This window comes from Myotis brandtii, unplaced genomic scaffold, assembly GCF_000412655.1.
Source record: "Myotis brandtii unplaced genomic scaffold, ASM41265v1 scaffold39, whole genome shotgun sequence".
NCBI classification, from domain to species: domain Eukaryota; kingdom Metazoa; phylum Chordata; class Mammalia; order Chiroptera; family Vespertilionidae; genus Myotis; species Myotis brandtii.
Window position 1 is genome coordinate 2,978,752 of NW_005364953.1, and position 21,296 is coordinate 3,000,047.

Consider the following 21,296-nt stretch of genomic DNA (forward strand, 5'->3'; position numbering starts at 1 on the left):
CTTGACTTAGATGGCAGGAAGCCTATGTGCTATTCTGTCAGCATCTCCATGCAGTTGGTGATGATGGTCTGATAGGATTCTGTGTTACTTCTCCAGTCAAACTGGTCTATGCACTGGCTCTGAAACACACCTTTCACTTTCCCATCACTACATTTTTGCCTGCACTATTCCCTGTGCCTGGAATGCCCTTGCTTTCTCCTGGTATCCAACCCCTGCTCATATTTTGTGACACAGTGCAAGTCTAGCCTCAATAATTACAATATACAAGGTGCAGTAAAAATTTGTCCATATATTTTTAATTTTATTATTATTGTTATTATTATTATTTTGTTAATCCTCACCTGAGGATATTTTTCCATTGATTTTTTTAGGGAAAGTGGAAGAGAGAGGGAAAGACAGAGAGAAACATCCATGTGAGAGAGACACATTAACTGGTTGTCTCCTGCACATGCCCCAACCAGGGCCTGGGCCGGGGAGGAGCCTGCAACCAAGGTCCGTGCCCTTGACCAGAATTGAACCCAGGACCCTTTAGTCTGAAAGCCCATGCTCTAGCCACTAAGCCAAACCAGCTAGGGCGCTCATATATTTTTTACAAAAAGTAAATTTTTATTGATTTCAGAGAGGAAGAGAGAAGGAGAGAATCATTGATCGCTGCCTCCTACACGACTCTCACTGGGGGTCGAGCCCCCAACCTGGGCATGTGCCCTGACCGGGAATCAAACTGTGACCTCTGGGTTCATATGTCGATGCTCAACCACTGAGCCATGCTGGCCAGGCTTGGTTGATTCTTGTATGTGCCCTGACCTGGGATCAAACCCACAACCTTTACCTACAGGGCTGATGCTCTAACCAACTGAGCTACCTGACCAGGGTCATTTTTTTTTTACTGTAATGACATCATAGCATATGTCTCTTCATGCACATGTGTACCTATGACTTTCTACATATTTTGTACAGCCAAGCTCTCACCAGTAACTCTCTCCAAGTATTTTAAATATATGGTTGAAATGATAATTATGTCAGGGCTGTATATATACAACCAATGAAGTTTGACAAAAGAGAATTTGAATACAGTCAAGGAGTTTTGAAAACAAAATGTTTGTTACTAGTCTTGAAAAACAATCCTGAGTTATTAGTTTTAAAACTTATTTACTTATCCTCATTCTCATCATCATACTTTATTCAGTACTTAATCTGTGCCACGTACTGACTTAACCCATATGGTGTCATTTCATCCTCTATTACCCTACAAGGAAGGCAGATGCACAATCTCCATTTTACAGATGAGAAAACAGCGGCTTGGAGTTGTTAATAATAAACTTAGACTCAGTTTTATCTGCCTGATTCCAAAGTCTTTAGGTTTAATTACTATAAACACTTCCTAAGTTTTCTAAATTTTATGAGGCCCAAATGGGAAAGACACACAGTACGATTTAAGGGTCATTGAAAGGTCTGCCTATCTGCCTTAAAAATGACTTTACTTCAGGAAGGTTTTTATCTAGGAAGACACAAACTTTAGAGTCCTTAAGAAAATATATTGCTAAACCTGACCATATAGAAGTTAGGAAACTTCTATATGGTTAAAAAAAGAGAAATGACAAAGTTGGAAAATATTTGCCACACATATGAAAGACAATGGGATGTTTTTCTTAATTTATAAGACAGAAAGATCAACAGCTCAATAGAAAAATTGGCAGAGGATATGAAAGTAAATTTACTGAAAAAATACAAATGGTCACAACAGATATAAAATAACACTCAACTTCATTTATAATGAAAGAAATTCAAATTAAAGCTACAAGCTATCATTGTCCACTGATCAGAGAGGGATATATTAAAATATTTAATGACACTGAGAACTTCTGAGGTAATAGCAAAATGGGCACTCTTATAATTATTGGTGTAAATATGTTCAATCTTTTGGGAGGACAAGCTGGTAATATCTACTATAGAAAAAAATTAACCCTATGCATATACTAACAAAAGTGCTTCAAAACATATGAATTAGGTTGTTCAATGTAGCACTATAGTGCCAAAAGATTAAAAATAACACCACACACCCATCAAGAAGCAAATGGCTTAATAAATTATGGTATATCCATGTTATAATGTCATACAGTGGAAATATCTTCAGGATATATAATCAAATGAAAGAATCAGTGTAAAAAGTAATTTATATGATATGAGTCCTTTTATGTAAGGGAAAAATACATATGAAGGAATTGCAAGAAACTGGTTACCTTTCAAGAGAGATACTGGAGTGTGTCTCTTTGTGAAGAAGCCTGGAATTTTCTTTCTGCACCTTTCTATACAGTTCAAGCTTTCAAACCATAGACCAATATTACTAGTTATTATTATACTAATTTTATGTTTCAATATCAATGGGGCTTATCCAGATGGTAAGATTATTTGCCATTTTAATTTGTATTCTTTATAATTCTTTCTTTAAAAACAACAAATGTAATGAAAGTACTTTTCACTACTGGCATGCCAGGATGTCTCCACGGTCTTCCATTTCGATTTTTTCTTGATTTATGGTACTGCCCCTTCAGCAGGTCTCCAGTAACATGCTCAGATGAGCGTAACCCATTGTCACCCATCTGCACTATGACACCCCTTTTGGAGAGCTGTCATTTATGAAAGCAAAGACACCTGAGTCCTCAGAGATTGGCCATAGGACAGGACAGTGTGTATGTGTGTGTGTGTGTGTGTGTGTGTGTGTGTGTGTGTGTGTGTTTAAAATATATATTTTGTTAGATTATAAAAATAATAAATGCTCAGAAAATTAAAGAGAAGAAATAAAATCGCTCAAAATTCCTTATGCAGCAATTACCATCGCTAACATAGAAATTTACATAAACGTCCTCTCAAACCTTTACCTTTGTGTGTACACACCACCCCTGCACCCTTACAGATGTAGGAGAAAATAGTAATACAGTTTTGTATCCCGAACCTTCCATTGAATATTATATTGTGAGTATTTTCCTTATACTGGCAGAGTTGTGCCAAGTTTTGGGGCAGTAGGAGCAGTGTGTCCTGCATGCAGACAGTAAGGGGAGTGCATTTTCGGTAGATATAGTAAAAGCAATAGTAAAACTGATGAATAGCAGGCCTATGTTTACTATCACCAATCACTGGAAATTGTAAACAATGTCAATGATCAAATATCCCTCCCACTGTCCCATCCCCCTTCAGTATACCGCTGCATGCCCAGCCAGTTCTGAGTAGGGAGAAAGAAGAGGAAAGGCTGAACTTCTATCTGGCAAAGACAGACAAAAGGATGAAGGGTGGGGCTCGGAGTTAGCCAGGGGAATCCCTGAAAGAGTGAATGAAGAGGAGACATTTCAAACATCCTCAACTTGATCAGTTTGCTGCTTAGATAACTTTAGAGAATCAGCTTGACTTAAAGAAAAACAAACCTAGCAGCTTTCTTACATGTTTAAGGTAACTTAAGCCATTAGTTGCCTTTAAAACACTGGTCTATATGCCTTGTGTAATGCTATCTATAATCCTTAGTCTGAAGTGGTTCCAAAATGTAATCAATTGATCAATTACAAAATAAAATTGGGCTCCCTGGCTCCATTTCCAGCTGTGTTTTACTTCATGATGATGTTAAAATCAGGGATTTCCAAAGACATCTGGGTTTGCTGCATAGTGTGTGAGTTTCATACTCCATACCTGCTAATTGAACCAGTATTACTGGATGATCAATTAATGTAAAAATGTCTTCTGATGACTCCTCTGTTGTGGTGAATATTCTGAATTATCTGAGAAGTCAACACACTGTAGATTTCAGATTCCTTCAAGAATCAGCAAAGCATGCTAGACTCACCAGGAAATGACTTCCTCATTTCTTAGATTTTATAGTCAGCTCCATGCATTTGGTAAACTTGAAATTACTAGGCCATCTTATAACTGATGGTGGAGCAATATGGGACCATGATCAAAGGTTTTAGCTCTAATACAGTTTCATGTTTTAGAACCTTAAAAACAAACGTTTTGCATTGAAAGAAATTTCCTAATTAACTTCTGAAGAATTTGTGCATTAAAACATCTTACCCTGCTGGAGAAGACTGATAAAGCAAACATACTACCTTCTGCTGAACAGAAACTGTACTTAGAAGGAACTTGATATTCTCATAAAACTTTTAATAGGAAGAAGTGAATCAAATTCCTTAATTACCATTTTATGGTTGGTAAAAGGGCAAATTACATGCCATCCATTTCTAAATTTCAAAATGTCTCTGGTGCTTTTAATTAAAGCTGCCATCTAGAAACTACTAAAGCAATTTTATGCAATTAGTTATTTATAGGTTACCATAATACACCATTCAAAATATGACTGAAGTGATTTGCAGTGTGTTAGTGTGTGATCTCTGTCATTTTGGTTTGATGGGGAGGGGGTTCTTCTCATTGTCAGCTGAGGTGATCCTTAAATGGACAGACAAGAAAGATGTGACACTAAGGAGCTGTGCTAAGGGAGCAAAGTTATTTTGGCTGGTGATCTGAATAAAAAGAGTAAGAACCATAATTCCCTACTGTCTGTCCTGATATGTAGGGGTCTAAGTTTCATTCTAAACAGTACTACAGAAGTATATATCACTGTTATTCCCCCATCTCTCCCCTCTTTGTTGCCATTCTGTCAGATACCTAGCACTCCACTTCCCCATGCTACCTGAAGTAGCTCCCACCTTGGCTTGTCTGCTCAGGTGATCTCATCTATCCAAATACATCCAGCCTGTGCTCCATGCCTCCAAGTCCCCCATTAAGTGTCTCAATGAAGAATTAATGTGTTGCTCTCGCAGGCAATATCCTGCCCTAAACACTTAAGTTCACATCTGAAGAATCTCCTTATGGAATGAATTTAATATTGAAATGGTAGTCTGCTAAGGGAATTGTTTTGGTTAGGTGGGCCTTGTGGGGGGGGGGGCTCCTCAAACTACATGTACAAGGAACCAGCACTAGAATTACTGCATCTCAAGGTTGGGAGGGATCAACTAATTAAATCACAACTAGAGGCCCAACGTACGAAATTCGTGCAAGGGGCTCAGCCCTTGCAGCCCTGGCTTCATTTGGAAGGTCGTCCAGACGGTCGTTCTGCTGTTCAGTCTAATTAGCATATTAGCTCTTTATTATATAGGATACCTGAATCTGACCCTATCTTGACTCTTGCTTCTTTAGTGGCAACATTTCTCCCTAGAAATAATGAAGTCTCAGACTGACTTACAAGGACATGGAACTTGCAAAGTAACTTATTCCATGCTTGGTCACTATGTTAAGCAGTATTATTTTTAGCAACAAAATAGAAAGCCTGATCATAATGGCAGACACCATTTACGGTATACACACTACATGCTGGGCACCACAATAGGCACTTTACATGCATTACTGAACACTCTGTTGCATAGGCACTATTACTTAGCATACTAACTTCACAGACATGGGAGCTGAAGCTCAGGGAAGTTAGGTGACTTACCCAAGGTCACACATTAATTGAGTGGTGGATCTGGGATTTGTATACAATTCTGTTTGACTCCAGAACCTGGAAACTTATCTCTCATGGCATTTGGCCTCTAAAATATTATTTCTGTGCTTGCTTGAGTCTTATGCATGCATGAAAATTAAAATAAATGCAGAAGAAAAAGTAATTTAATAATGTATCTGTAGCTTTATAAAACTTGAATTAACTTAATGCAGGTTTCTCTGTATTAACCATGGATGTTACCTAGACCAATTAGCCAAGGTTAGATATAAGTGCTTTTCCATTTGCTGACTCTGCCACCAACAGCTTATGGCTTTAGGACTGTGACAGAAAAGATAGAAAGGTTCTCATGTTCCAGCTGCTGAGATAATATAAGATCAACATTTTTGACCATGATAAGCAGATGAATTAGACCAATGATGAATAACACGAACTCTCACTCTGGCTGCATAACAGGCACTAAGTCTTTTGGTGTAGCTACTATGAACTGAGCTACCAATACATAATTTAGGAAAAAAATCTCCAGAAGTGGAAACAGCATGGGTTCAGTGAGCAATAAAGAACAAATATTTTGCTTGAATTTGAAGGCTTTCTCAAACATATTTTTCTCAAGATGCCTCTGATTCTAAGACAAGTATGTGGGAGCAAAGTTCTTACGAGAAATGCCTTGAAGTTGAGCTGGGAATTTGGCCATGGGTGGTAGAATGTTCTTCTCCAGAAATTCTACTTCACTAAGGGGTTGTTCCAAACCTTTTCCATATACCTCAAGGCTTAACTTTACTTCCTCATTTTTAGCAGAATAAATCCACTTCTTTGAGAACACTGAGGCTAACAGAATGATGTACCAGCAGCCTTCTAGCTCCTTCTGCCTAAAACTTATCCTTACATCTATACATTATCTTAGGTTGGTCTCTTTAATCTCCTCATCAATTGAAGATCTATTTCCTTTCAGCTTCCTCCAGACTTTGTTTCATCATTTATTCTGTCTTCTGTATCTTTCTATTTACCTATACTATTGCCCCATCTCTCTTATAGAAAAAAACCTCCCCGAGTGCCTTGTCCTCTCACTTCTTATCACTCTATTGTTTATATCCAAGCTTCTCATTAGAGTGATATTCAGTAGCGGTGTTTATTTTCTCACCTCTCATTGGCTCATCAAATAACTGAACTCTGGCTTCCACCTCTACCACCATTCAGACCACCAATGGCAGTCACCAATGAGCTCTTCATTGACTAATACAATGGCTACAAATCTATTACATTTGATACTGTTTTTGTAACTTCTTGAAACAAACTATTATGCTGGCTTCTTGGATACCAAACTCTCTTTGTTCACTTTTTTCCCCCTGGAGATTTCTTTTCTATCTCTTTCATGAGATGCCCCCTTATAGCCTACACTGTAAACATCAGTACTCCCTATGATTTCTTTGCCCCAGCCTTACTCCAGTGCATTTTCTGCCCTGCCACCAAAATAATCTATCAAAAATGCTGCCTCAAATTCTTTGCCTATAAGATAAAATCAAAACTTCCTATTCTTTCTCCTTCTCCTATTATTTTCAAATATTTTAACTTTAACAATACTGATTTATTTATAGTTTCCTAAATATACCATTCATTTTACTCATGCATCTCTTTGTATACTATACTCTCTCCCTCATAGACACCAGTGACATCAACAAGATGTTACTGATCAGAGTTTTAGCATCTTTCCAATAACCCCAAATTTAGCCTTTTGGAATAGCATGTAGATGCCAGGGCAATCAGTAGAGCCTCAGGATGCACCTCAGATGTTTTTTTTTGTCTTGACACTATCATAACCAGATTTCTTAATTGCCAATAAAGTTAAAGTAACTCTTATATGATTAGGATAATGAATATCCTAAAAAACTTTTGGAAGTCATCAAGATTTAAGGATCATTTCCCTCCTAGGGAATGGCTCAGGGGTTGTTTGAACTCATCTGGATATTGCCTAAGACCTGCTGAGTGCTGAGGTCAGTTTGCTTAAAGATGCACGTGGAAATAGAGATATAATCCTTGGTGAGGTCCAAGGGAACCAAATTGAGTCATTGATTAATTTCATCCTGTCCAGTCACTCCTTCACCCTCTATATCTACTTAAAAAAATAAATGAATTCAGCTTGTCACAAATTTTATTTTATATCCCCACCTAGTACCATTTCACATTCTGCTTAAGTACTTGGTCATCTATTACATGACTCATTAGTTTGAGTTCTCTGTAGAATTAAAGAAAGTTGCAGTAAAAATAATAAATGGAACCTAAGTTTCAACTACATCATCCATGCATGTTTTAAAAGCATCTTTCAAAGTCAACTCAAACTCATATACAATGCCAGGAATTAGCACACCATCAAGCTCTTTGCTAAACTTTTTTTTCCTTGCCCCATTACATTGAAGTATTGATGAGTAAAATGGCAAATGTTTCCCTTTATTGGGACTCAAATCCAAGTATTTAAAACTAGATCAGATAAAGATTTCTTCCTAGAGAAGTATCCACGGGCTATCTATATATATAAAAGCCTAAGTGACTGGCTGACCATCTGACCATCTGACTGTCCGGTAGCTGTGATGCACCATGACCACCAGGGGGCAGACTGTCAATGCAGGAGCTGCAGAGCTGAGGTGACTTTGTAGCTGCGGTGACTTGGCAACTGCGGTTCTTGGGTGATGCACCTGGAACCAGAGAGGAGGGAGCCTGATTCCAGGGTGCGTCACCTAAGAACCGCTCTCTTGTAATTCGGCACTCCTCGGGGGATGTTGGAGAGCTGGTTTCAGCCTGATCCCCGCAGATCAGGCAGAGGGACCCCACCAGTTCACGAATCCATGCACCGGGCCTCTAATCTTATATGAAAATCTATTCAGGGACACTTCCATTTTTTCCTTTAAACCAAATTTGTAGTTACCAGTTATAGTCAAGAAATTTAATAAAGTTAAGGTTTCCTGCCTCCACCCCTTAAGAAAATGTTGCTGAAGTTCCAAAATGCAGACTCTTCCAAAAAATGTGACAAACTTTCCTGGAGATTTATTTGAATAATTACATTTACAGACTATGTAAATGCTATGTAGTGCACTCAGGGTACACTACCAGGTTGGAAAAATTAGAGGAAAAGATCTAATAAGAAAAGGAAGGTAGACTAAAAGTCATTTATCTTACAAATAAAAATATGTTGTTCCCATTAAATAGATTTTATTATATTGAAAACCATTTTCCAATATTTCCTACCCTCAACAGAGACCATGGGTTTTAGCTGCAGGGCAGACAGTATGGGATAGTGGAGGCCAACTTGGTTTGAATTCTAGCATTATCTGTAAACTTTGTGACCCTGGTAAATTTCTTAACCTATCTAGTCTCTGTTTCCTCATATATACAGTGGGGATGATACTATTGATCTTTTGCATACTTGTAAAGGTTAGAGATACTGTGTGTAAAATACCTAGTACAGTGTATGACACACAGTAGACAGTAAGTTATAATTGTAGTCATTTTAATACATTGAAGCTTGGAGGGAGATCATACCAAGCCCTTCAGTTTACAACTGAGGAATTTCAGGATCCAGTGTTTAAATGACTACTAGCCCAGTGAAACAAAATTAGTCAATGGTACATTAAGTCTATTTTAGTGTTCAGGGAAATGAAAGCACCATGTGGTACAGTAACTTACACAGGGCCATTCAAAGAAACCCTGGCATTACATAGATTGAACAAAAAGTCTAGGTTCCCTATCTCCACATTCATTGCAATTTGCTACCACTTATATATATCTCTTCATCCAATGGCTTTTGACCTTTTACCTTTTGCTGACTTTTAAAATCCCATTTGATAATTTATTCCAACTTTAGGACAAATGATCTCAAAAGCAAATTTTACTTCATCCTATTTTTAGAATAGATTCAGAAAATAAATTAGCTGTCTTGCAGATTAACATTTATTTGACTTACCTTGCATAATTAAGGACATGTTGGAGAGCCTGCCCGTAATTGCAATATGTTGCTTGTTAAAGTCTTAGGGCAAGCTCTCTTTCCTAACCTCAAAATGGTACTCCCTAGATGTACTTTTCCATTCTCTACTGATCTATAGCTTTTTAGCTTTTCTTTATTAGCTTCTAGGTGGAAAGAAAAAAAGTCAAACCTCTCCTTAAAGAAATCCATTATACATTTGCTGTCTTGTAAGGGGGAAGGAAGAAAGAACTGAAGTGTATGGTAGTTAAGAAAAAAAAAAAGAAGTAAATTGTTCTTTCTTGAGAGATAAAGAACCTGCAGGAGAACCTCAAAGATATAATTAGCAATTAGCAAGACTCTCCTTTCAATTTGCACACTGTGTTTTAATGACTTCTTGCATGATTTTTCCTTCTTGCACGCAAGTCTATGAAATTGCCCTGCAGCATTCCATATAATGAGAATCTCACTTCTGATTCACTGCCAAGGGTGAGTGCTGTCTATATTCGGCACAGAGGTAGGTGCCTTGGTTAAGTACCTAAGAGTTCTGACCAGCATTTTCAAGAGTGACTGATGTCTGGACATAGGTTCTGCTATCTGAGTGAATTTGAAGATCACTAGCAGCATCTTCAAGCACTGTTAACATAGTTGAAGGAGATGTGGTGGATACTTCCTGTGAGTCACACATTCCCTTCCTTTAAACATCCTCATTCACTCACTGTATCAGAGCAGATGTTGCCAACATCAGCTCAGTACATTAAGTGAAGGCAGTCTTAGATGGATTAGACATTCAGCTATCTGAATCCTCAGCCAGATGTTCTTAGGGTTCCTAAATGCGTTGGGACCAATCAAGAATACCAGGTTATTGTAAAGGCCACTTTTGGATAGAAAGATGAGTAAATATAGCCAAAGGAAAATGCACTACTAGCTATGACAAGAAAAACTTAGTTTAATATTAACTTTAATAGATACATAAATTTTGGCACTCTCATTACTGATGCTTCAGGAGTTCATGTAAATCCTCTTCATCAGGATTCTATTACTGCTCCATTCCAAGTGGGGGGTGGGGGGGGATCTGCAAGGAACTGATTATCTGCTTTATTTGAAAAAGCCGATATAGTCATCCTCTATGTGGCAGATTGAATGTGGTAGATGAGATGAGTGGTTTTCATATTAGTGGCAACTCAGGAGGATGTCTATTTCAGGCATAATACAAGCTAGATTCCTCCATATTTCTTATGCAAAAAACCTTAAAATACTCACAAGTGTTTTAAACCTGTGTAAAGGTGGGACCCAGCCCATATTTCCCTGAAAGATGAGCTAATTATATGTTGCCCCTGAGTTCTGCATTCGATATTCAAGTATGTGATGTGGACCTACTACATGTAAGAAATGAAAGCTGGCACCAGAGAAGAAAAAATCATTTCAAAACACTTTAACACGATACTTGGGGACTTACGTTCCCTTAAGGAAACAAGTTTATCTGCTTTAAGCACCACTGAAATTCCTCTTAGGAATACTTGGTGTAGGTAAAAGTTACTTAATTGATCAATTACACAATAAACATGTATAGTGGATCCCACACTGTGCAAGATATTGCCAGCGAGGTGGGGAAGATTCAAAAGAAATATTAGATGTAGATTCTCATCTCAAGCAGCTTACTTCAGTAATAAAAAAACCCTCCCGTTCATGAAAGAACTCCTAAGTAAAATAAGGCAAAATATAATCAAGTGCTAATTGGGTAGTGTAGACACTGTTAAAGAAATTCAGATTTAATTGGCTGTGATTATCCAGAGGGGCTTTATGAAAGGCGCAGATATAACTTGAATATGGCCTTGAAGAAAGGGAAAGCTTTAAACTTTGATTGTGGGTGGAATGTAATCCCCATATGGTAAATGTCAAATGACTAAAGAGTAAACTCTTAATATTTGAAATAATAAGTGAACATCTAACAAATTAAACACATTGACTTCACTATATCTTTTTTGGCATGGAAAGATGTTCATAATAAATTAAGTATGAAAAGCAGATTTTAGAACAGCATTCTGTAATATGATTCCATTAGTAGAAAATAAAATATATGGTAGGCATAGAAAAAAGTCTAGATAGATATATACTAAAATGTTAACAGTGGTTTTTTATATGTGATAGGATTATGGGTGACTTTATTTAAAATATTTTTGCATTTTCTTTTTTTAATTTTTGTGCAACTGTTGTGTTCTATTTGTATAATAGTTAAAAGAGATCAGATTGGTTTCTTAAAAACCACTAAAATGAACACTTCATAAAACCAACTAAAATAAAAGCACATATACATACACACACGTACACACACACACTCACACACCATCTTGAAGAAGGAATAGAGAAGAACGAGTAAATAATTAAGCAGATAGAGTGGATGATATATGATGACAGACTTAAAAGTTGATCCTTCAGCTTATGGCATAAGATGGCAATATGATCCAGGTCTATAAAATCATGAAGCTAATTGGAAGAGCACAGATTTATTCACAAATCCCAGGCAATAGAACCGAGCATTGGCCCGTAAGGATTGAGAAGTAAATTTAGGACAAATAAAAAGAAAGGCCATGCTCTCACAGAAGGCAAAAAGAATTGGAATTTGTTATCCAAGGGATGATATAAATTGAAAATATACATAGCTTCAAGAATGATTTAAATTAATGGAGAAAAGGTTCATTAAAGGTTGGTTGTTAAGCAAAAGCCAGAAATGTCTAGAGTCTGCGAGATATTCAACATATTTAAATGTTAACAGTGGTAGAAGAAGCCTGCATTTTTGATGCTTTCTGCCAGCTAGTAATTAACCATTTAGTTGTTGGACTGTTGGGAGTTTCTAGGAAGTAATCCCTGAGGAGAGGTTGGGGTATCAGGAAGGCACTCAGGGGGCTCTGGATAATAATTATTGACCAGAAAAGTAGCATTTCAATATTTTAATAACAGTTATGACTATACTAATGCATATTGGCTAAAATTTAATCCTGACTGTTCCTTTCTTCTGGGATAGATTTAAGATGTCTGTTAGAGGCATATTGAGATAGACTACAGCATGGCAATGGTCTTAAGAATTAGAGAAATCAAATTAAATCTTCAGATTACCAAAGGATTTTTTTTTACCTCGAGGGCTGTTCAGTGAAGCTTCCGATGCTCTCCCACCATCTCCACAATGACTCTGGTCAAACGGAAGGCACTGATCACCTGTTCCTGCCACCACTTCAAAATTCTTAGTCAGATCTTTTGTTTCCACAAGAGATTTCAACTTGTAGACTTTTCGAGTATTGGTGTCTGATAGATAAAGTGATTCAGACATAGGGTCCATAGCCAGATAGTATTTGTGAGCAGGACTTGTGCTAAGGAAGAGAAAGGTAAAGTTATTCAAAGAAATTTGTTCAGTATACAACCCTGGGGGCTGCCTTTCATCACAAATGGAAAATTCTCTTAACAGATGAAAGAATTCAAGTACCTTCCTTCTTATGTACTGAGTAGATGGATACTTCATTTTTCTAGTAATGGATCTGAGTATAGAAAAATTCACTGCCACTGCTAACCTACAATAATGCTGATATTTCAATACCATCCATTGTGGGGAGAGGAAAAAGCAGAAGAGAATAAGTCCCAGGAGGTCATTTTTTCATACATACCTTTCATACCCAGTTCTCCAAATACCCACTAGATGACTGCCTGGATGTCTCACAGTCACCAATTCCCAAACATGAAGTTATTCTCTTTTCCTGCCATTCCTATCCCTCATAAACCTACCTTTCTTCCAGGCTTCCTGACTCATTTGCAGACACTATCATCCTTCCAAGCTCCTGTTGTAAATTGATACTTTATTTTGTTACTGAAATTGTTCTAGCTTTAACCCTTGGGAGCAGAATTTTTATTGGCTGGTGTGCCCCTTTGACATACCCCCACTAGTGTGGGGCCTTCCTTCCTTCCTTCCTTCCTTCCTTCCTTCCTTCCTTCCTTCCTTCCTCCCTCCCTCCCTCCCTCCCTTCCCACTTCCTTAGTTTTTGGAACTACAAGATGCTCCAGGTTCATCTTATGTAATCCCTGTCCCAGTATTACAATGAGTCATTTCCGGACCCCTGGTTCCTTTTATTGGAGAATGGTATTGGAAACTGAGATCTGGGTGCTGGGCATTAAGCATTATTATTTTCACATATCTCTTCCTGCAACTACACTGTGAGCTCTTTGCAGGTAGGAACTGTATTCATCTCTCTATCCCCAGTGCCAACAGAGTGTCTGACAGGGTCGATGTTCAGTAAGTGCTGAACTAAACTGAACTGAAGGACATGAAACTAACTAAGACATGGAAGAGTTCAGGCCTTGGCTACTTGCCAAGCAAAATGGAGGGGAGAGGTCATCGGAATAATTAAGATATCCTTAAGGACTGGCATGTTCCTGATTCTATTTGTAATTGTATTTGCCCTCTAAGCATATTTATGCATGTGAAGGATAGTAAAGGCTTGCAAATACTGATGAAAGACCCAGTTTAGGGTTTTAACTGGCAAAAAATCAGATCCAATTGGAATACTTGATTTTTTTCTACTTACCTTCATCAAATAAGAGAATCCGGTAGATTCCAGGGACATCTTCAACCCTGGAACCACCATGACAGCTGCTGTAAATAAACTGTAAAGGGCCCCAACAGACTCCAGAATTGATTTGGCAGTCATGTCAGACAAGGCATCTCTGTAGCAAAGACTGCTTAAATACAGGTTTGAGTAAAAGTGTTTACATATCTGGTTGAATTTTTGCCTTCAGAATAAAATTTCTTCAGTGCCCTTATATCTTTCTAGACTAAAGGAGAAGGGTCACAACCCTTCCTGAAAACAACTTTCAATACTTCGGTAGCCTGTTTATGGAAGTTTCACCTAAGCCAGGTGAATCAGGTTTTGTTTAGGAAAAGTCCATGGGCTGTTTTTCCAAGAGAAATGGTATTCGTACAAAAGCACTTTGGAATGTATTACATTCATTTATTAACAAATACACCCAATGTGCCTGTGAGGGAAGTTAGAATAGTCATTCTCCTCAAATCTCAGCTGGGGAAACCCAGACACATAGAGGGCTTGCCCAGGGTCACTAACAAGCCTGTGCCTGGACCTAGAGTAGATTAGATCATATGTGACTGAGAGTACAAAATACCTTCAGAATATTCTGGTTCTAAAGGTGGCAAAGAAAAAAAAATCAGTGTGTTCTTGCCTTCTTCTAACTGAGCAGCATATCCTATTTAGCTCAGCTGTTCTTAAACTTTGTGCACTGGCCTTTAGAAAATGGAATAGCCCAACAAACCAAATTCAAATCTGATTAATGTTATTTTCTTGACAGCCAACAGTCAGGAAGGTCTCCTATACTGATATGTCATTTCTTACTATTTCATGCCATTTCCCAAGTGTACTTCAGCTCTTTTTAGATTGGTTTCTTTTTACTCTCTGAAAACATGCCAAACCTGACAAAGAAAAAACACTGGACTAAATTCCAATTTGTTCAAATCCCTCATGTCTAAATGCATATTGCAATTTGGGATATGTGAAGATTTCTTTTATAACTTCATTGTTAGACTTACTGTCACCTTCTGGTTAGTTTTACATTTGGGCAACGCCCTTCAACTGAACAAAAATCACTTCATTCACGCTAGTTACAAATCACACAGATTGTAAAATGGGCAATTAATGCTTATAATTAATACTATGCAACACTTTACCAGTAAGCAATTTGACAACCAACCTAATTTGTTTAAGAAATTAGTTATGCTAAAGTAACAAGGCTGAGCGTGTGCACTGGCATTTAGGAAGTGGCATCTTCCCAAACAAAATCCAAATTAAAAATCCTATCAGTGCCATTGTGATGACAATTGGCATTCGGAAGTGAACAAATTCAATTTTCTCCTTGGTAATTTCAGGTAATTTAGAACAGTTTTGACAAGTGTAATGCATAAACAAATTGAACAGAAATACTCATTATGATTAATTTTGGAGCTTTGTGTCATTGTTGGTAAATGGCCAGTTTACAGTTTTCCTATTATTTCTTTTTGGTGAGAAGAACTAAAAACCACGAGGTCACATAAAAGAAAAAAGGAAACATCTTGTTCAAGAAGATCATGTGGTCACTGTCTCTTATTCTTATCAACTGTATTTCTGGATTGAGGAAGCCTGCTGCATTCCCCCTCTCTCTACCTGCAACTGGAAAGCATTGAAGCTATTGGAACATACAGTCTCAGTTGTGATATCACCTAAGGAAAAAATGAAGAGACTTAAGGCCTTGCTTTCCACTAAAGTGCTGAGCAACAAGCTTTCACTTAATATCTTTTCAGTATATTCTGGTCCTCCAGCAAATTCCCACTTAGTGGCGTTCTCTTCTTTTGGAAGAAACTTACCTGAGTTAGAATTTCCAAGTTCACTTTCACATTACTCCTTTAACTTTAGTTAAGAAGTAAAATTTCCCTGTTAGCACATTATTAGGAAGTGGCCTCTTAGGCAAGAAGGGGCATTAGGCAGCTGCCCATGTGATTTGCTTACCTATGTCTGGTGTCTCTGTTTCTAGGGTGCACAAGGTATCCACGAGTAGCAAGTAAAAGCAAATAGAGAGGCATCAGTATCATTCAACAGGGCAAATCTCACCAGACACACCAATCCTAACTCAGCTTGTGGCTGTCAGAGAGACTCTATGGGGAGGGATCATTTAGTCAGATATGCAAGCCTGAGTGGACCCAATCACTGGTGGTTCTCCTGCTAAGATGGTATCAAGGTGATTGAACATCCTGTTTGGTGGGTGGGCAAAGCTCTAAGGCAGTTTTTGCAAAAAGCCCTCTCTGGACCATTTTTATCAGAATCACTCGGGCTCTTGCCATATGTGCAGTTTCCTGGGGCTCTCCTAGTCATACTGAGTCAGAATCTCGAGGTGGGAGAGGAACCTGGGAATTTTATTTTTAACAAACTCAGCTGGTGATTCAGACACAAAATAAGGTTTAAAAACAGCTGGGTTGAGGTTTTAGGAAGTAGCCACTGCAAAGGGCCTGAGCATTCTAGCTTCTGATTTGAAAGCCACCTTATCGAAATGCAAAATCCCTGTTTTATTACTGGGTCTTGTGGGACATTCCAAGATTACTGGCATCCCAAACCAAACCCTAAGACACTTATATGACCTCAGAGATAAGATGAGGACATCACTTGTGCATATTAGTACATTACTCAGCAATATTAAAAAATTAAATTTAAAGTATAAAGGTTTTCTCTTAGACCATGACAGAATGTCCCTGGCATCAAAATAGCTTCAGTAAAATATCATGTATATCAACTACTAGGTCCTTGTGTGTTCCAGCTGTTCAAGCTCCAAGGGACAACTGCAATGGGTGAAACAGCACTAACAGGTCAAAAGAAGCAGAACACGTTGGGGGCCCCTGATCTGTAAGCCATTAGGCACAGGGTATTTTACTCTGGGATCTGCTATGAGGCTTCTCACATAGGGAGTGCAGTCTGACAAGCCTGACTTTGGGTCAAACCTGCCCAGAATTAGAAGACTATAATAATCTGTGAAATATAGTCATTTTAATTTTAAAATCCTTTTAAATCTGGCCCTTTATGTCACTTGGAAAAACACAAAGATAACAAATCTTTTTATCTAAACTAGAAAATATTCTTATTCTTCAGAACATCAGGCAAGAAGAAAAGACACAACATGATTTCATTTGAAGCTGTCTGCTACTACTAATTCAACGCTCTTTAAAGACAATATTCCTGGGATTTTACTAGTTGGGCCACAGGTCACGATCCACTGACTTTTCCTTTTCTCTGGCCTGCCTCAAAAGGGTAGGTATCCTGTGGGTTGACACAAAAGGTCAAAAGGTAAGAAGGGGAGCTCTGATTAGAAACCTGGCCTCAGGCATTTGAACCTTTTTGAGTTTCTTTGTCTCTGGGCACTTGCTTGTTTTTGTGGCCTCTACAATCCTGGCTGAGTGTGCTGGAAGGTGGTTTTAATCACTGTTACATGGTTGATCCTCCTGGAGGAAGTTGAGTTGTGAAAGTACTAGAAGGACCTCATTAAAACATGATTTTACCCACAACATGTTCTCATGGTACAGAATCATCTTAGGTGATAGCAAGGAGGGGGGAAAGGGATGGTTTGACTTTTCAGCAGCTGCTTCTGATCCTGCCAATAATGTCACTCTGAATTTGGAAAGATGTCCCATATTATGCAGAGCAGCTTCTCTCATTAATATCTCAGAAAGAGGAAGTGAAAATGATGGAATTTATTTCCAGTGTGTGACCTTGTTCTGTCTCAGAATTACTTTTAGTTAAGGATTTAGCATTGAGCCACCACCAAAGTCGGTCTGCTGTCTAGCTAGCAAGTGACTGCATGCTGAGGTTCCAGTGTGTGAGCTCTTCACAAGGGCCTTGGCCCATCAGTGGCGCTGCCACTTGGCAATTGACTAACTTGAAGCTTGCCATGAGTTAGGAGGAGAAAGGAGTAGAATTACAAATCTTTTTAGAACAAGGAACACTCCTGATGGTAGGATTTTGAAGTTGATCTTTGATTTTGTTCAGTATCTATATGATTAAAGGGGCCATCTATACTTTTTTAATTAAAAAATTAATTGAGATATAATTCATGCACCATAAAATTCACCCTTCTAAAAGTACAATTCAGTAGTTTCTAGTACATCCATAGAGTTGTGTAAGCATTGCCATCATCCAATTTCACAACATTTTCATCATCTCCTGAAGAAACCCTGTATCCATTAGCAGTCACTCCCCATTCCCCACCTACCTCAGCCCCAGGCAACCACTAATCTATTTTCTGTCTCTGTGGATTTGCCTATTCTGGATAGTACATATAAATGGAATCATAGAATAGGTATCCGTTCACTTAGTATGATGTCCGACCTATTCTTTTTATATTTTCGTGACATGGGAGATGGAGAAAGAGAGACTATGCCAACTTTGAAGTTGCTGTCTAGTGACCTGAAATCATGAGAATTTGCCTGGCCTGCTCAGTGGTGGCTGCAACACTTTACTTGTTCTTCATGCTCTCCTCAGCTTCTTTCCTTAATACTTAGCCTGAAATATTTAATGTTGAAGAACAGACTTTCCTTCCTGCTCATCCTTCCCTGGCATTCTTCCTCAGAAGACCAAGTTCCCATTCCTGCCATTCACTGACATCTTAGTGCTTCCAATGCCACTACACTTATCTAAGACTAGCCTCCCCCTTGCTCCAGCCCTGTCTATAGCCCTTATCACAACTTACCTGTCTTGTGTTTTAGGGTCCTGCTTTCAGCTAGCAGTTCCTTTGAAAATAAATCTGACAAATGAATCGATGCCCAGGGACTAAGGAGAATTTTAGCTCGATGGGTCATTCTAAAAGAGGTTCTTGTGGGAATGTTTAAAGATACAATGTCTTAACTCAAAGGAACACATTTTCTAGAGTAGAAATTTGGGGCACTATGCAAGGCCAGTGAAGATGTTTTTGGGTGAGTTGGAGGGAACCTTTGAAAGCCACTGATAAGACATGAGATCACACTGGGGAGGTAACCACCTAGTTAATCTACATGAGTGTTTCTCTATTTGTAGCTTCAGTGCTGTTGACAGAAGGATGGTTCTTGGTCATTTCTCAGATATTATCAGAGATCTCAAAGTTGGGGTTCCATTTGTTTCTTCAGCAGAGTGCTCTAAAAGTTCCATTGCCCCTCAGCATGCTAACTGCCCCCAAGTGGATGCTATTCCTGTTCTACTTAACCCTCAGTCAATGCCAGGAGTTGAGTCCTGAGAACAATGTGGTAAATATTAACCAGTCACTGTACAGGAAAGAGTAAAATCAAGATAAATTTTCATGTTACATTGACATTTGTCCAGTCCAAATTACTCAAGGTACCAAGAAAAAATTGCCAGGCTCTTATTTTCGTCTTTCTTTCATTTTAACAGAAAGGACACAATAAATTGTGGAGATTAACAGCATCTTGAACAATAACAGCATAGGGTTTTTATAAAGAATAAATCATTTCTAGTCATGCTTAATTGGTTTTCTAATAGATTTTTTGAAATTAGAAGACAAGAGGAGAGTAAGACGGGTATTCATATTTGAATTTTTGCAGAGAACTTGATATGTGTCTCCTATTTTTACTTACATACTTATCCCTGTTAGATTTAGAAAACTAAAAAGTGTCCTGAAGACCATAATCAAAGGAAAAAGAAATAGTCATAGTTGATGAGAAATAGTTGAAGGACTTGGGCTATTTAGACTGAAGAAGAAAAAGCCCAGGAACTTATGATATCTCTTCATACTGATAAAAGTTTATCAGGTAAAGAGGGACATGGCTTCTGGGCTGCTTCAGACATTAACCTTTGCCACTACTGAGTGGATGTTCCATGAAGGCAGATTTTAGTTCAATATAAGCAACAATTTTCTAATAGAGTACTCCAAAGATGTAATGAGCTGTCTAGAGAGCTATTTAAGTTTCCTGTTATTAAAAGAGATCAAACAAAGTAAAGATGATCAAATGTCATGGATGTAATGGGCACTATGTTACACCAGAGTGTTTATGGACTAGAAGAGTCTCTAGACCAGTGGTTCTCAACCTGTGGGTCGCGACCCCTTTGGGGGTCAAACGACCCTTTCACAGAGGTCACCTAAGACCATCGGAAAACACATATATAATTACATATTGTTTTTGTGATTAATCACTATGCTTTAATTATGTTCAATTTGTAACAATGAAAATTCATCCTGCATATCAGATATTTACATTATGATTCATAACAGTAGCAAAATTACAGTTATGAAGTAGCAACGAAAATAATTTTATGGTTGGGGGTCACCACAACATGAGGAACTGTATTAAAGGGTCGAGGCCTTAGGAAGGTTGAGAACCACTGCTCTAGACTCTTCTAACGGTAAGCTCACAAATCTGTGATGTCCCTTTGGTGTTACAGAAATATGTGTGTGTGTATAAATCTTTAACATGAGAAGCAAATCGCTAGAGATACCTAGACCTAAATTAGAAATGACTCTATCTTTAAAAAAATCTTCCAATATTGTATTTTTGACACATTTAATTACATGGTGTTATAAGCTCTCCTTTTTTATTATCTTACCTCAATTTCCCACTGAAAGAAAGCACTAAGGTATGTACATGTGTGTGAAATCTGCAGTGAATAGGCAAAAGGCACTATATACTTAAATAAAAAGAAATAATACTGTTGCTCTTGGCATATTGCTAATGATAAAGCCATAACTGACTTTCCCTTATCCCCGCCCCCCCCCCCATTCAGCCAGTGGGGGACTAGCTAGATGAAATAAATGATTGGCAACCAATGAAATTATTTTTGAGGTCAGATGAAAGAAACTCGGTTGGGGACAGTTTAGATCAGCAGAGCTAAGTTAGAAAAAAATCTATAGTCTTCCAATTTTTGAAAAGCATCTGGAATTGTTCAATGGGGCCCAATATGGAACAGAAGATGGAAGAGAAGGAAATCTAGAAGGACATCCTAGAGGAGCAAGCTTTATGTTCTTTCAAAATGTCATCAAACTTTGGGCTGAGAACTATAATCTGTGGATCTTAAAACAAGTGAAACTTTATAAAACATGTAAGAGGATGCTCAAATATTAACTTGAAGTCAATTTTATAGATAGGGAAGTAGAGAACAGAGCAGTTAACTTATATAATAAATAACCTGACAGAAAGTGAAGACACAGAACATTCTCTATCCCTTTCTGTAATAACCTATTGAAAATATTACTCTTCTAGGTACAGCTATAAATGCAACAAATAACATAATAACTATATTAGTCTGTGTTTCCAAGGAAACAAATGACTCAACCAAGTAAGATGAATTATATGCACGGGGG

General features: G+C 38.0%; 1 protein-coding gene across 4 annotated transcripts in view; it reads right to left on the bottom strand.

Moving 5' to 3' along the window:
- TENM1 (teneurin transmembrane protein 1) overlaps positions 1–21,296 on the bottom strand; it is a 913,380-nt gene that overhangs the window by 99,278 nt on the left and 792,806 nt on the right. For all 4 annotated transcript variants that reach the window (XM_014544957.1, XM_005872712.2, XM_014544958.1 and 1 more), the window contains 2 exons: positions 15,974–15,994; positions 12,570–12,802 (listed from right to left, as the gene is read on the bottom strand). In XM_014544957.1, the coding sequence (XP_014400443.1) occupies positions 12,570–12,802; positions 15,974–15,994 (254 nt within the window). The remainder of the gene's footprint in view (positions 1–12,569; positions 12,803–15,973; positions 15,995–21,296) is intronic.